This window comes from Hemitrygon akajei, chromosome 29 (genome assembly GCF_048418815.1).
Source record: "Hemitrygon akajei chromosome 29, sHemAka1.3, whole genome shotgun sequence".
NCBI lineage: Eukaryota > Metazoa > Chordata > Chondrichthyes > Myliobatiformes > Dasyatidae > Hemitrygon > Hemitrygon akajei.
The window spans coordinates 3,263,454-3,280,478 of NC_133152.1; the positions used below are offsets into that span (position 1 = coordinate 3,263,454).

General features: G+C 42.6%; 1 protein-coding gene across 6 annotated transcripts in view; it reads left to right on the forward strand.

The window, feature by feature from the left end:
- The window catches only part of hspg2 (heparan sulfate proteoglycan 2), a 528,874-nt gene that overhangs the window by 363,665 nt on the left and 148,184 nt on the right, over positions 1-17,025 (forward strand). For 5 of the 6 annotated variants that reach the window (XM_073031647.1, XM_073031648.1, XM_073031651.1 and 2 more), the window contains 3 exons: positions 3,973-4,118; positions 7,216-7,296; positions 14,384-14,519. In XM_073031647.1, the coding sequence (XP_072887748.1) occupies positions 3,973-4,118; positions 7,216-7,296; positions 14,384-14,519 (363 nt within the window). The remainder of the gene's footprint in view (positions 1-3,972; positions 4,119-7,215; positions 7,297-14,383; positions 14,520-17,025) is intronic. The other variant, XM_073031650.1, reaches the window with a different exon arrangement.

Genomic DNA, 17,025 nt, shown 5'->3' on the forward strand with positions numbered 1-17,025 from the left:
TTCCCAAAGATTATTCCCCATGTTGTAACCTAAACACAAGTTAGGGAGCTAATAGAATATCCTCCACTTAACCTGGATGAATGCACTTCCAAAAAAATTCAAATGCTTGTTGCTCTCCGAGACTATTCAGCCTGTTTCATTGGCTCCCTACCCACACTCCTGAATTCTCTCTACCACAGCTGCAATAAAAGTAATGGTTTTGAAGTCCATCATGGTCAAGGTCTAGAGCATCAGTCAAATGCAACTGAAAGGGGGTGAATGAAATGAAATTTGTAGTAAAGGCCCAAACAGAAAGGGACACATATCCTAAGAGCTGATGGAGGTTACAGAAATGAGGTTCAAGTCCAGAATGTTAGTCAAGCATGGAGATAGGAATTGTGGGGTGCAGCTGTCAAATTGCTTGTGTAGATGTGCAAAGCAAAAAGGATTTGGTCCATAGTTCTGGTTAGGGTTGATGAAAAGGAGAGATCAGGGATGCTGAGTGTTTTCCTTGAAGTGAGGGAGGTTAGGAGGCAACATCACAGAGGTGTTTCAAATTACAAGAAGTGGAGAAAGGGCAGACTGCAGATAACTTTGACTCATTTTAGAAATAGATAAAACCAGAGTGCTTAGGTTTAATGATTGACACGAGATCTGAGCAGGATCTTTTAGAGGCTATTGAGTATCTGGAATGTATTGCCTGAGAGAATGGTGACACTGACAGCATTTAGGAGGTTGAACACTTAAATTATCTAGGGATGGTAGGCCAGTGGGATTAATATGGATGGGTGCCCACTGATAGATGTGTTGGGATGATTGGCCTGCTTCCATGCTGTCTGAATCTATGGTGCAAATTGGACTGCAGCAGGCAACATGTAGAAATTTGTTTCAACTAACCAAACCTTGGTCAGATATGGAAAAGTCATTTACAGGGAGAACTCAGTGCACTTCAAATCAGTAAATTAAAATTCTAGCATAAAATTAACATGTAAAGCATTGAATAAAGACAATAATTATTGAATGAACACAATATTTATGATAATTATCAGTACCATATTATGGGGTGATGAGCAGCATTCACTGGATCTGTGGATAACATGGGCCTGAGCACCATTTCTCCACTGTTTGGAAGGTCTCATCACATTTGCAGAAACATTCTTGTGTAATCAGGCAGAACCACACTACAGGAATGGGGATTAAATGTCTCCCTTCAATTGATGAGGTCTGTGAAGCCCATTGTTAAAGGACTATATAGTGTTAATCTTGTGGACTGATTGGCATAATGTGATTAAATTAAGTAACCAAAATGGTCTGCGTTCCACCTTCTTGACAGCTGGCACAGGCCCAGCTTTGGCAGTATTCAATGGTTAGGAGATTGCAACAACCTATTCTTAAAAATCACAAGCTGCCAGTCAGTTAAAATGTTATGCACCATTGAGAATGCCTCTCGCTGTCACTGAAATACTCAGTAGTATTTCACTCAGCATTTGTAATATTTTCTCAGTCAATCTAAGCCGGGCATTAATTCTCTGTAATGTGCTGTCAAGCTGATGTCGTGAGCTGAGTATGACATCTGCCTTTTAATAAAACATCTAATAAAGGAACTTGATCCCCCACTCGGGTCCAGAACATGCCAGAGTCAGTCTGCTATTCAACATTGGTTAAAATTTACAAATCTAGTGGCAACTGTTTACTTTGCAAATAACTTCCACCTTTCTTCAACCTTGTCTCCCAGCCTAAATATTCATTCCCTCCACCACAGTGTTGTAGTGTCTCTGCTGTCTATAAAATGCATTGCAGAATCAGAATCAGGTTTATTATCATTGGCATATGACATGAAATTTGTTAACTTTGCAGCAGCAATACAATGCAATACATAATATAGAAAAAAACAGAATAAAATAAATAAATTAATTACTGTATACATACAGTATATTGAATAGATTAAAAATCATGCAAAAAAACCCCCAGAAATAATACATATTACATAAGAGGTGGTGACCAAGGGTTCAATGTCCATTTATGAATTGGATGGCAGAGGGGAAGAAGCTGTTCCTGAATCACTGAATGTGTGCCTTCAGGCTTCTGTACCTCCTTCCTGATGGTAACAATGAGAAAAGAACATGCCTTGGGTCCTGGAGGTCCTTAATAATGGATGCTGCCTTTCTAAGATGCCGCTCCTTGAAGATGTCCTGGGTACTTTGTAGGCTAGTACCCAAGATGGAGCTGACTAGATTTACAACCCTCTGCAGCTTCTTTTGGTTCTGTGCAGTAGCCCCCACCCCATACCAGACAGTGATGCAGCTTGTCAGAATGCTCTCCACGGTACATCTATAGATGATTTTGAGTGTATTTGTTGACATACCAAATCTCTTCAGACTGCTAATGGAAGTATAGCCACTGTCTTTCCTTCTTTATAACTGCATTGATGTGTTGGGACCAGGTTAGACCCTCAGAGGTCTTGACACCCAGGAAATTGAAGCTGCTCACTCTCCCCACTTCTGATCCCTCTATGAGGATTGCTATGAGTTCGTTCATCTTACCCTTCCTGAAGTCCACAATCAGCTCTTTTGTCTTACTGACATTGAGTGCCAGATTGTTGCTGCGGCACCACTCCACTAGTTGGCATATCTCTCTCCTGTACTCCCTCTCGTCACCGCCTGAGATTCTACCAACAGTCGTTGTATCATCAGCAAACTTATAGATGTTATTTGAGCGATGCCTAGCCACACAGTCTTATGTATACAGAGAATAGAGCAATGGGCTAAGCACACACACTTGTGCACCAGTGTTGATTGTCGGCGAGGAGGAGATATTATCACCTGTCCGCACAGATTGTGGTCTTCCAGATGGGAAGTCGAGGACCAATTGCAGAGAGAGGTACAGATGGCCAGGTTCTGCAACTTCTCAATCAGGATTGTGGGAATGATGATGTTAAATGCTGAGCTGTAGTCGATAAACAACATCCTGACTGTGTGAAGAGCCATTGAGATTGCATCTGCCATTGACCTATTGTGGCAATAGGCAAATTGCAATGGGTCCAGGTCCTTGCTGAGACAGGAATTCAGTCTAGTCATGACCAACCTCTTAAAGCATTTCATCACTGTAGATGTGAGTGCCACTGGGCTATAGTCATTAAGGCAGCTCACATTGCAGTGCTGTTATTTCAGTGAGAAATATGACGCTATAAATTTCTTGGAACTAAGAATCAAATAATCTCATGAGATAGAGGAGCAGAAAGTTTAGGCAGCAAAGATACAAATTATGAAAAGTGGTGACAGCTGCTTAATAAGAGCATCAGTTCACTGAGGTATAAAAACAGTGAGATTTATGTTGATGGGGGAATTGAAAAGTAGAAGTGTTTTGCTTAGCTTGTGTCAGAGCTTGGTTAGATCTCAACTATCGTGCATGCATTTCTGGTCGGCACATTGTAAAAAGTACACTGGGGAGGGCGCATTGAAGCCTTGTAGCAATGAATCAAGAGGTTTTACCTATTCTGAAAGAGTGAAGGATATTTGTGGCCTTATTAAAGGCTTGAGATGTTTGTCATGGGGAGACAGTGTTTTTGTTTATGAGGGAGAGAAAAGCAGCAGTCCTCCAGTATGTGAAGCTAAAAAAAGATAAGGATTTTGGGAAAAATACTTTTACCCAAAGACTTGGGATTTACAGTATTTTGTACCACAGGGAGGGTTAATGTGAGAAGTGAGAGATATTTAAGGTAGCCTAAAAAATCAAGAGCGAGAGAAGGGACAGAGTGTAGGATGAGGAAGGTTAGAGGGAGGCTTGTGGAATATAAATGCCAGTATGGACATACCTGCTTCTGTTCTGCACGTTCTGTTTATTCTATGCTGTAAGGGTGTTGAAAAGTTAGATAAACTAAATAAGGTGTCACATCTCCTGCCATTCTAATGTGGCTGACCTCTTGAGGAATATTTTGCTCACCCATATCTGTGCTTTTTGCTCTGGTTTAAGAGAGCTGTGTCCTATTTGTAGGTGTTGGTAACATGCCTCAGGTGCAAGTCAGTCCCCAACGGGTCGAGGTCCCAGAGGGTGATACAGTAAGGTTGTACTGTCGAGCAGGAGGACATCCTTCGCCAACACTCACATGGAAGAAACATGGAGGAGAACTGCCACCCCAGGTACCAATGACATTAACTCAAAAATCTTGTTTAATCATGTGAAAACAAATGATTCAGTATCTTTGTTTAGTTTAAAGCAATTTTAATTATCTTTTATTAAGAGCACGGTTAATTTACCATTTATCATGAAGGAAGGAAGATTTTCCTCTAATGCACAAGTTTAATGCCTCCCCACTTATTCCATTGAACCTTCTGATCCGCCACCTCCAATTGTTAATCATTGACAAAGTTCAACCAAGTCAGCTTACACATTCCTCTAGTAATTGTCAGTTGGTGCGTAAACAGTATCATAGTCAATGAAGTGAAAAATGATTTCTTGTACCAAAGATTGTGGAGTGTGATATATCAGTGTTTACATTTCCATAAATTCAGAAACACATTTGTGAAAAGATAGCCTTTTAATATTGTTTTTGCAATACAGTTGAATTTTTATTTACTTTAGCTTTGGTGGATAGCTATATTGTAGTGAATAGATCTTTTATATTTTCAGTTTTGAAACATGCCATTGAAACTTCCAAATGTGGCACTAGTTAATCAACTACTTGCTGTTTAGTTTGTACTTTTGATTGACCTACCATGTGTGACTATCTCTGGATGGAATTCTTTTGGTTGTCCATTTCTTGCACCCTGAGAATTTAGCTGTGTGTTTATCCAGAGCAGTACAAAGGGCACCGTGTTTTGGTCCTGCACACAAGAAGGTGATCCATGGTCAATCTTCAAGCTGAGCAGTTTCATAATAAGCAATATCATGGAAATAATTATGTTTACAATGCACTCTTTGCAATTTAGAGGGGAGAACTCCTTGCGGGGCTGCTGTAAGTATTCCTCCTTTGACAACTGAATAAAGTTTGAAGATGACATGAGTATCTTGTATTTTACAGTAACATAATGTTTCTTTTATATTTAAATGCAGTGTGCTAGTCCTTAATTTAGGAAGAGATTCCTAAAGAATTATATTCAGTTTGCCACACAGCAAAGTGTCCATGAATGTTTCACTTGTTACAGCTAATAAAAAAGTAGTCCTTGATGGTTTCAATATACTTCTTAAAAGACATTATAAATGGGTATGAATGAATGAGCAGATTCTCAGATCAGGCATTCTATCCAGCGAGGCCAGCTCTGGAAATGGAGGTGCATTGTCAATGACTTTCTGCCGATTGAAGATAATGTAGTCCTGAAGAATCATTCATACGATTCTCAGGGGAGTTACCAGGGTGGATACTAAGTGAATATTTAGCCTGCTGGATCAGTCTGAAATTGAGGGGCTTGGTTTCAGATGAGGGGTTCTCCACTTGAGACTGAGGAGGAATTCCTTCTCTCAGAGAGTGTGAATCTTTGGAGCTCCTTGGTGCAGAGAAGTGTGGGGTGAATTTATTGTTTATATTCCAGATGCAAACTAACAGTCTTTAAATGGCAGGGGAGTTGAGGAGAGAGCAGGTAAGTGATGCTGAGGGCCAAGGTTAGATCAGCTATGGTGGTCTCTGAACTGTGGAGCAAGCTTTGTTTACTGCAGTTCCCATTTCATATGTTCTTAAAGCAAGTTTTGTTTTGCTCAGCTCCCATTGTTTTGTATCACAGAATGAATCCTTATTAGGCACCTCCACATCTTGATAGCTACATGAAGGCACACAGGACCTAGCCAGCTCACTAGAAGACCGTAAGACACAGGAGCAGAATTAGGCCAGTCTGTCCATTGAGGCTGCTCTGCATTCCATCCTTCCCAACCCCATTCTCCTGTCTTGTCCCTTAATCTCCTACCTTTGATGCTCTTAAATTTACTCAATAACTTGGCCTGCACAGCCATCTGAGGTAATGAGTTCCACAGATTCATGACCCTCTGGCTAAAGAAGTATTTACTTATTTCTGTTTTGAATGGATGTCACTCAGTTTCAAGGTTGTGCCCTCTGAGTGGCCTAGATTCCCCCACTATAGGAAACACCCTCTCCACATCCACTCTATATAGTCCTTTCAATTTTTGATGGGTTTCAATGAGATCTGCTTTCCTATTCTAAACACCAGCGAGTACAGGCCCAGAACCATCAAATACTCCTTATATGTTAAGCTTTCTTAGATAAAGGGCCCAGAACTGTTCATAGATCCTTATAAAGCCTCGGCATTACATCCTTGCTCTAATATTCTAGTCCTCTCGAAATGAATGCTAACATTGCATTTACTTTCCTTATCGTACAACCACCCACCACCTGCTCCCGTGGCTTCATGAGATCCCGATTAGAGGGACGAAGCAGGTGCTACACCTTGCCCAAGGGTGTCCTGCAAGCTCACAGAGGGAAGGAGTGCCTTAATCCTCCTTTGGTAGAGTTGTATCTCCCATCCCATATCATACACTTTCCCAGTTTTTCCTCCCTCTCTATTGCCCTGTCCTGTTACCATGGATACTGCAATCCTACAGGAACATATCCAGATGGTAGATGACCGTAATCTGAACTACTTCCACCATCAGCAAATAACCACAGGACCCTGTCCAGCTGGCAAGCAGACGAAGGAGTCCAGCCCAGTCTCAATCGAATGTCGAATTTTCCTGTGTCCTGTCCACAGCTGAGTGTTCCAGCTCAGTCAGTTCACTGCAGCCATTGACTAGGCCTGGAGTCTTTTCTTTTCAGTATTAAACTACATGACATATTGTCTGTCTAAGAACCGGGCTCGTAACATGCAGGCTGTTGAATGAATTCTTCCAAGGTAACGATAGGCTTTGCACATATGATGTGACCTTGCATGCCTGACCATCTTGTACACTCACGCAGCAACTGCTGTTCTCTGTCTTCTGCTCTGCTGATCAAGTCAAGGTTTAAGGAGGTAATTTTGGGTCTAAACTGTGATTCCTGCCGTGATGCAAAGATAATGGATTATTTGGAAAACAAGAATGGAATGTGGCTTTTACCAATCTGTACAAGGTTGCGAGGGGTCCTGGCATGGGTACTATGGATCAGATGTTCAAGCTGCCAGTGTTAAGGTCCCTCAGCAACATGGCATGAATAGACCATAATCTGTCATCCTTGGTGACCTGTTGCATCTGACCTGAGTTTGCTATTTGCTCTTGTGTTTTCCTCTCCTCTCCTCTCCTCTCCTCTCTGTCCAGGCTGTCTCCTTATTTGGTTTCCTTCCACTGGAAAGTGGTTACAGTGCCGAGAACTTGGAGAGGCACATCCAAGAGCTGCAGGTAGCTGCCCGGGCGGGTCTGGGCACCAGAATTTGCTCAGCAATTACTAACCCACTGCTTTCAGAGCATTCCACTCCAGCCTGATGTGAGCTTTTCCAGAGCAGTGCACATGTGCGTTGCCATGTCCAGAGAGGATCTGGGGTGATGGCAGATGCAGGTTACCAGGCCCACATGCTAGAAAATCTAGTCCATGTACAGTGAGCCCAGGGATTGTATTTGGTTTATGATTCTACCAAGATACAGCGAAAGCTCGTCTTGTATCCTGTTCATATAGATCAATTCATTACACAGTACATTGAAGTAGAACAAGGTGAAACGATAATGATGCACCATAAAGTGAAAGTTACAGAGGAAGTGCATTCAGATAACCAAAACAAGGTAGATATGAGGCCAAGGGTCCATTCTATTGTACAAGGGGTCTATTCAAAAGTTAAAATCTGCAATAGCAGTTGACTCCTTAAACATGCACCAGTCTGCTGAGTTAAAGCAGTCGCATAGATGCTCTCCTGCCTCCTCAGACAGCACAGTAGGACTTGCTGTACTGGATTCTCCCATTTCAGCTTCAGTTTGTATGCAGGAAGTAGAAGCATGTCTTGGTAGTCTGATGGGATAGAATTAATTGTTTGACCGTGTAAATAGATTAAGCATTATCCTATTTTCTGACATGTATCCCTGCCAGCTCACACTTTAATTCCCTTCTATATTTTTTAACAAATTTAAAATAATTCTCATTCTTAACGGCATCTGCTGGGTGGAAGCTTTCAGACTCTCACAGGCACACCACCCATGTTTCCAATTTATGTGGAATTGTGTTGGGGGGACAAAATGTGGAAGCCAGCCAAATGCCTGATAACTGGAATAACGATCTGCATTCCTGTAGCACCTTTATGGTGACAGCCTTACTCAAGTATTATGGGTCAAAATTTGCTACTGAGGCTCAGAAGAGGGAAAAAATAATCGTTATTTTTTCAAGGCTTTGTTACCAAAACCTTTATCAAAGCAGCTACTCTTCATATATAGTTGTTCTCAATGAGTTTATAACCTCTGACTGAGTAAACAGCACTAACTAGAACATATGTGCCTCTAAGGTCTTGTAAAGGGATTCTAGTTTATTCGGTGACTTCTCACGGACTGTCTCTAGAATCATCTATTAACATTATTACACCTAGGGAGCATTTAATCTCTTAACACAATCCTTAATTGTTCCTTTAATGTATTCATTACTTCCATTGTGCATTGTAAAGTGGACTGCTTACAGATTGATTTTAACTCCCCTGTGGTATTGTTGGCCCTTTGATCCAACCAGTCCACAGCCACATTGTTATCATGCAACTGTACACATATACACCACCTCGAGACCAAGGTGCACAGCACAGTACATATAACTCACACAAGTTAACAAATAATAATTGATCAACTAGTGTCAATTTCCTTTGATCTGCATACCAGATTTACCACAGTACTCTAGAATTTGTGCACAGCTAGAATTATTTCATATTTTAAAAAAATATTCCTACTTTCCCTACTCCATCTGCACCCCCTCACCTGGATCCACCTATCACTTGTCAGCTCTTCCCCTAGTCTTTTCCCTCACCTTTTAAACTGGCCATCTCCCAAAAGTCAGCTGTTCATTTACATCAGTAGATACTACCTGACCTGTTGAGTTGCTCCAACAACTTCTTGTTTGCATTTATCTCTTGTTGGATAACTGGAATGCTTATCAGTAAGTCCATACATCAACTTATCTTGCAGTTTGCAACTCTGAATAAATCTGTCCTGCGTTCTTGGGTTGTAATCACTGATCTCTTCCCACCTCTGGTTAAGGTCGCCATACAATTAGTTATTTGAAATCTCTTGGGTGAGATCGTTGGTAAAGTTTTGCTGAAGGAATTTAGATTAGTGAATTAGTGGTAGAGGTAAAGTTAATGAACAGAGAAGCCATGCTGAATTGCAAACTCCACATCTACATTTGAAGGAGGGATTATTTTCCAAGTGTAGAACCAAGACTTGACAGCCTGATATTAGTTGATCCATCTGAGGTAACGAGTGAAATGGCCTGAAAGCTTCACTTTTCAAGCAATACAGTTCTTCCTCATTGTAATTACCCTAACATTTGTAGAGCTTCTCACAGATTGTGTGCTTAAAATTGAGCTTCAGAAGTGTGATGAGTCCTGGATTAACAGACATGATGTTTAATACTTTGTGCCTTTCTTACATGGTTTAATACTTCGTTGCTTTTGTCATTTGGTTTAATGATTTGTTACCTCTGTTGATTTGGTTTAATACTTTGTTACCTATCTCATGTTTAGGGACAATAGATTCACTGAAATCTGTGTGATAACGATGCCCACCCATTTATGTTTAGAGACCATGTCTGTGAATCATGATTACACTGTAAAGTTGTCGATAGAGTACTGAGTTTTACACCCGAGTGCTCAGATAATAAATAGCATGCATGTGTGTGTATTTGTGTAAAATGATTTTCAGTAGAATTTACAGTCGATTGTGGTTTTATGATTAAATCGCAGCTTCATTGTTAAACAGGTAAGTGTTCATCCTACCATTAACTCTTTAATCTCAGAACATTTCCACTGGAATTTGATGACTCTTAAAGGCTTCAGAGTTCATTCGAAAATAGTGTTCACTCAACACAAAGCTTTGAGTTTTATAGTAGATAGGTTCTTCTTCCTGATCGGTTAGAACATAGAACAGTACAGCACAGTACAGACCCTTCGGCCAACAATGTTGTGCCGACCCGCAAACCCTGCCTCCCATATAACCCCCTATAGAACATAGAACAGTACAGCACAGTACAGGCCCTTCGGCCAACAACCCTGCCTCCCATATAACCCCCTATAGAACATAGAACAGTACAGCACAGTACAGGCCCTTCGGCCAACAACCCTGCCTCCCATATAACCCCCTATAGAACATAGAACAGTACAGCACAGTACAGGCCCTTCGGCCAACAACCCTGCCTCCCATATAACCCCCTATAGAACATAGAACAGTACAGCACAGTACAGGCCCTTCGGCCAACAACCCTGCCTCCCATATAACCCCCTATAGAACATAGAACAGTACAGCACAGTACAGGCCCTAACTAAGGCCCGTAGTTAGGTGGTAACTAAATGAAAACCAGTCCATCACAACAGTGATACATGACTAGCCCTTGGCTAGGAATTTCAGTTGCACCTTTGGCAGTTCTAGGTCCTATGAGGCTTTGCACTGGTCCCAGCTGGAAGGAAAGGAAGAGAAGGGAATGACAGCTTGTGCTAATTGAGTTAGATGAGGAAGAATGAGAGGAAGGTCAAATGTAACATAAAAATCAGCTTGGTCCTATTGGATTGAATGGTTAGTTCCTATGCAATTCATGTAGTCTCAGAAAGTACAGCACAGAAGATGCTCTTCAGCCCATGAGTTCCTTCCACACCAATCCTACCTTCAATCTATTTCTGTTAATTCTCCCCACGTTGACATCAACTCCCCCCAGATTCCATCAGCATACAATTGGGGCTTTTAACACTGGCCAATTCACCTGCAAGCACATATATTTGGGGATGTAGATAGAAAACAGAACACCCAGAGTACACCCACACTGGGAGAACGTGCAAACTCCTGGCAGACAGCACCTAAAGCTAAGATTGAACCTGGGTCTCTGGCATTATGAGGCAGCAGCTTCACATATACACAGCCCACCATTGCTCTCATTTAATTTTAAACTTCCTAGAGCCCCGCTGATCTCTTTGTGATTCTTTGAGCCCCCTGTCTCAATGGCATGCATTAATTTTGCATTATGCCATATAAATTTTTTTCTCTGCAAATCACCTTTGTTCCTGTTTAAAATCATGGAACAAAGCTGCAATGAAAATAAATTATGAAAATAATGTTAGAATATTTTATCTTCTTGGCTGCTAATATCAGGTCTGAGGCAGATTTGATCCTGAATAGATGATCTCCAAAATGTGGCATGGGCTTTCAACCCTGAGCAAATATGCCCCCTGGTGGCTGGTGAAGTTGCAGCCGAGGACGACTATAATATCAAATCACTCAACAATATCTGAGTGCCAGTGGATGTTTGTAGCTTCAAAATGATTTGCTTTGCTTTTAATTCACTGAATTCTGAACACTTGTGAATGAAATGAAGCTTTTCTAGTGTGGGAATTGATTGAACAATGGTGAAACTGATTGTGGCACCAGAGCAGATTATGTCAAATTCGAGGCAGTCTCCAATAAAGTAGTTCATCTGATGCTATTTGAGGTCATAATGAGTTAGAAAATAGAAGTACAACAAATGCCTGCATTGATATGTAGTCCGTAGTGCAAGAGATTTCAGAGAATGCTGTGAGTGTGGGACTATCTTTTGCTAGCACAAGTGGTAGGTATGAGTTCTGTTGTAACATTTCAGAGCAATTGGAATTTTTTTTATAGGCATCCGTTAGTCTCATGAGACCATGGATTTGCGCCTTGGAAGGTTTTTCCAGGGCGCAGGCCTGGGCAGGGTTGTATGGGAGACCGGCAGTTGCCCAAGCTGCAGGCCTTCCCCTCTCCACACCACCGATGTTGTCCAAGGGAAGGGCACTAGGACCCATGCAGCTTGGCACCGGTGACGTCACAGAGCAATGTGTTGTTAAGTGCCTTGCTCAAGGACACAAACACGCTGCCTCAGCTGAGGCTCGAACCAGTGACCTTCAGGTTACTAGTCCGATGCCTAGTCCACTAGGCCACACACCAACACACAATTGGAATAGGTACATGGATAAGAGAGAGGTCCAGGGGCAGAAGATGAGGATGGCACGGAATAGCCAGAGCAAAGGTTCTGTTTCTCGACTGACCGCTCTAGGAGTGTTGTCATACTGGAATGGGCAGCAAGCTGAGGTGGTAACATGTGCGGGTATCAGATGTACTATGTGAGAGTTGTGACAAAGGATGTCTCATCAAGTTATTACAGTTGCACAGCAGAGGTAGGTAGATTTTGTTTTCAGTTTATTTATTGTTTTCTTCTTTATAATTGCACAGTTAGACCAGCAGGGATGCCAGGCAGAACAGTGGAACATGCTTTTTGTGGGATGTGGGAAGGCAGGAAGACCTCCAATGTCCCTGACAGCTTCATCTGCAGGAGGTGCAGTCAGCTGCAGCTTCTGGCACAGCGTTAAACTAGATGATCTCCGGATCATTCGAGAGGCTGAAGGGATGATAGATAGGATATATAGAGGGGTAGTTACACCCAGGTATACCACTTTGGATATTGTCAGGGTGATGACCTAACAGAGACAAGTCACAGCAGTCAGGTCTCTGGCACTGAGTCTGACTGTATGGCTCAGAAGGGTAGTGGGGGGAAAAGAGGCAAGCTGTGTGCTTGGGGATTCATTAGTTAGGGGAGCATAAAGGAAGTTCTATGGACTAGAATAAGATTTCCAGATGGTATGTTGCCTTCAGGGTGTCAGGGTCTGGGACATCTCAGATTGAATTATTAGCATTCTTAAGTGAGAGAGTGAGCAGCCAGATGTCATAGTCCATATAGGTACCAATGACATAGGTAAGAAGAGGGATGAGGTTCTGCTAAGAGAGTTCAGGGAGTTAAGTGCTAAGTTAAAGGACAGGTCCCCCAGGGTTCAGAATTGCTACATGTGCTTCATGCCAGTGAGGCCAGAAATAGGAAAGTCAAACACTTCAACACGTGAATAAGGAGCTGGTGTAAGAGGGAGGGTGTCTGGTTTTTGGATCATTGGGCTCTCTTCCAGGGAAGGCAAGATCTGTGCAGAAGGGATGATGTGCACCTAAACTGGAGGAGGATTAATGTCCTAGCAGAAAGATCTGCTAGAACTCATGGTGGGAAGGTTTAAACTAGAGTTTCAGGGGAATGGGAACCAGAGTTGCCAGAACAGGGTGTAGAGTAGATTGTGGAGACAGATGTTGTTAAGACCTCAGACAAAGTCAGGAGTCAAAGGACTGAGCATACTGGGACATTGTCTTTGTGAGATGAGTGGTTACCTCTCTGGCTGGAGGCTGTGACCAGTGGAATGCCAAAGGGCTCTAGCTGGGTCCATTTTGCTTGTCATCTATATCAGTGATCTGGATGATAATGTGGTTAACTGGATCAGCAAATTTGATGATGACACCAAGATTGGCTGTGTGGCAGTCAGTGAGGAAGACAATCAAAGCATGCATCAGGATTTGGACCAGCTGAAAAAATGGGCTGAGAAATGGCAAATGGAATTTAATGCAGACAAGTGTTAGGTGTTGCACCCTGGGTGAACCAACTAGGGTAAGTTTTACACAGAACAGTAGGGTCTCGGCCCGAAACATTGACTGCTCGTTTCAACGGATGTTGCCGGATCTGCTGAGTTCATCCAGCTTGTTTGTACGTGTTGATTTGACCACAGCATCTGCAGTGTTCTTTGTGTTTACTAAATTTAGAGGGATGTTGCTGGGACTGGAGGACCTGAGTTATAAGGAAGGACTGAATAGGTTAGATCTTTATTCTCTAACACATAGAAGATTGAGGGGAGATTTGATAGAGTTATTTAAAATTATGAGGTATATAAAATAAATGCAAGCAGGCTTTTTCCATTGAGGTTGGGTGAGACTGGAACTACAGGTCATGGGTTAAGGGAGAAAAGTGAAATGTTTAATGGGAACATGAAGGGAAACTACTTCACTCAGAATCATGAGACAGAGGAACAAGCTGCCAGCACAACTGGTGTATGTGAGCTGGATTTCAATGTTTAAAAGAATTTTGGATAGGTGCATGGGTGGTACGGGTATGGAGAGTTATGGTCCAGGTACAGGTCAATGGAACTAGGCAGTTTAAATGGTTTGGGATAGACAAGCTGGTCTGAATGTCTTGTTTCTGTGCTGTAGTTTTCTACGACTCTAAGATGTATTTGCTCCTCTCTCCATTGGAGATTAATGAGAAGTTATCTCTAACTTGTAGAGACAATTTAGAATGTAGAATTTTATAATGAAAGGTGATGACAGGTAATACACACAAATGCAGGATTCTCAACAACAACTCCATCATGTATTTATTCAGAAGTGCACCAATATATGATCATCCACTGCAAAGTTCTTTTAATTTTTCCAGGCCAAGATTGAACATACTAACATTGGGACTCTCATTATCCCCTCGATCACGGCTGCCCAAGCTGGTGTCTACCTGTGTGTGGGAACCAATGTGGTGGGCTCCTCCGAAGGTCGCATCGAAGTCACAGTCTTTGCTTGTAAGTCTCTGCTCTCCAAAGTTATCCAGCTTATTTGTACTGGTGCGTGAGGGACACAAGTCCAGCTTATTGTTGCAATGGTAATAATCCTTAATCATGTCAATTACTCCAGAATGCAAATTCAATGACTACACTTCAAGCAAGAAACACATTTCAGATTATTTCTATTGGAGAAAAGGTATTCTTAATGGTGTTGTGATTGGAAGTCTCAAGTTCCTCGGAGTGAACATCACTAATAGCCTGTCATGGTCCAATGACTTTGATGTCACAGCCAGGAAAACTCACCAATGCAGCTACTTTCCCAGGATGTCAAAGTGATTTGGTGTCCCCCATTGATCCTTACCAATTTTTGTTGATGCACCATAGAAAGCATCCTATCTGCATAATGGTAACTGCTCTGCACGTAACCACAACAAAATGGAGAGAGTTGTGGATACAGCTCGGTACATTACGAAACCAGTCTCCCCTGCATGGATTCTGTCCATATTTCTCACCGCTTCAGCAAAGCAGCCAGCATAATCAAAGACCCAATCCACATTGTACATTCTCTCTTCTCCTCTCTCCAATCAGGCAGAAAATACAAAAGCCTGGTCCCACCAGGCTCAAGGACAGCTTCTACTCTACTGTTATAAATAGTTCTCTGATGCGATAAGTTTAAATTAAGTTTGTTATCTAAGTACACGTATGTCACCATATACAACACTGAGATTCATTTTCTTGTGGGCATAGTCAATAAATCCATAATAGAATAATAACAGTAGTGGAATCAATGAAAGATCACACTTGATTAGGTGTTCAGCCAGTGTGCAAAAGACAACAAACTCTGCGAATACAGAAAGAAAAAGATAATTTGAACAGGCAGAGGCGGCAGTAGGTTCCGGTAAGTTTTGTTTTGTTTGTTTAGAGTAGGGAGAATGCCAGGCAGGATGTTGGAATTCTCCTCTTGCAGGATGTGGGAAGACAGGGAGACCTGTGGTGTATCTGACAACGACACCTGCAGGAAGTGCATCCAGCTGCAGCTCCTAACAAATTGCGTTAGGGAACTGGAGCAAGAGCTGGATGACCTCCGGATCTTTCGGGAGGATGAGGAGTTTATAGATTGTAGTTTCAGAGAGGCAGTTACGCCAAAGGAGCAGCGCACAGGTAATTGGGTTACTGTTAGGCGAGGGAAGGGAAAAGGGCAGGCAGAGCAGGGTTCCCCTGTGGCCATTCCCCTCAACAACAAGTATACTGATTTAGATACTGTTGGGTGGGGGGATGACTTACCTGGGACAAGTTGCAGCAGCCGGATCTCTGGCACTGAGTTTGGTTCTGTAGTGCAGAAGGGAGGGGAGAAGAAGAGGAGAGCGGTAGTGATAGGGGACTCGATAGTTAGAGGTGCAGACAGGAGGTTCTCTGGTCGTGACAGAGACTCTGGATGGTTTGTTGCCTCCCAGGTGCCAGGGTCAGGGATGTCTCTGATCGTGTGCACAGCATTCTGAAGTGGGACGGTGATCAGCCAGATGTCGTGGTACACATCGGTACCAATGATGTAGGAAGGAAGAGTGAGGAGGTCCCAAAGTGTGAGTATAGAGAGCTTGGTAGGAAGTTAAGAAGCAGGACCTCGAGGGTGGTAATCTCAGGATTGCTACCTGTGCCACGTGCCAGTGAGGGTAGGAATAGGATGCTCTGAAGGATGAACACGTGGTTGAGGAACTGGTGTAGGGGGCAGGGTTTCAGATTTCAGGATCATTGGGACCTCTTCTGGGGCAGGTGGGACCTGTACAAGAGAGACAGATGGGTTACACCTGAACTACAGGGGGACCAATATCCTTGCAGGGGGGTTTGTTAGTGCTATTGGGGAGGGTTTAAACTAGATTTGCAGGGGGATGGGAACCAGAGTGACAGAGCAGATAGTGGAACAGGGGTGAAAATAAATGATGTTACAAGTTCATGCAAAGTTACAAGTAGAAGATTTGTGTGTGGTGGTAATAATCTTCTGAGGTGTGTCTATTTCAATGCGAGGAGTATTGTGGGGAAGGCAGATGAGCTGAGGGCATGGATTGATAAATGGAATTACAACATTATAGCTATTAGTGAAACTTGGCTGCAGGAGGGGCAGGACTGACAGCTCAATGTTCCAGGGTTCCAATGTTTCAGACGTGATAAAGGCAGAGGGATGAAGGGTGGGGGGGGGTGGCATTGCTAGTCAAGGAAAATGTTACAGCAGTGCTCGGGCAGGACAGATTAGAAGGCTCGTCTACTAAGGCCCAGTAGGTGGAGCTGAGAAACAAGAAAGGTATGACCACATTAATGGGGTTGTATTATAGACCACCCAATGGTCAGCGAGAATTGGAGGAGGAAATCTGCAGAGAGATAACAGACAACTGCAGGAAATATAAAGTTGTGATAGTAGGAGATTTTAATTTTCCACAAATGATGTTGTAGCTATTAGTGAAACATGGTTGCAGGAGGGACACTATTGGCAACTAAATATTCCTGGATTTTGTTGCTTCGGGTGTGATAG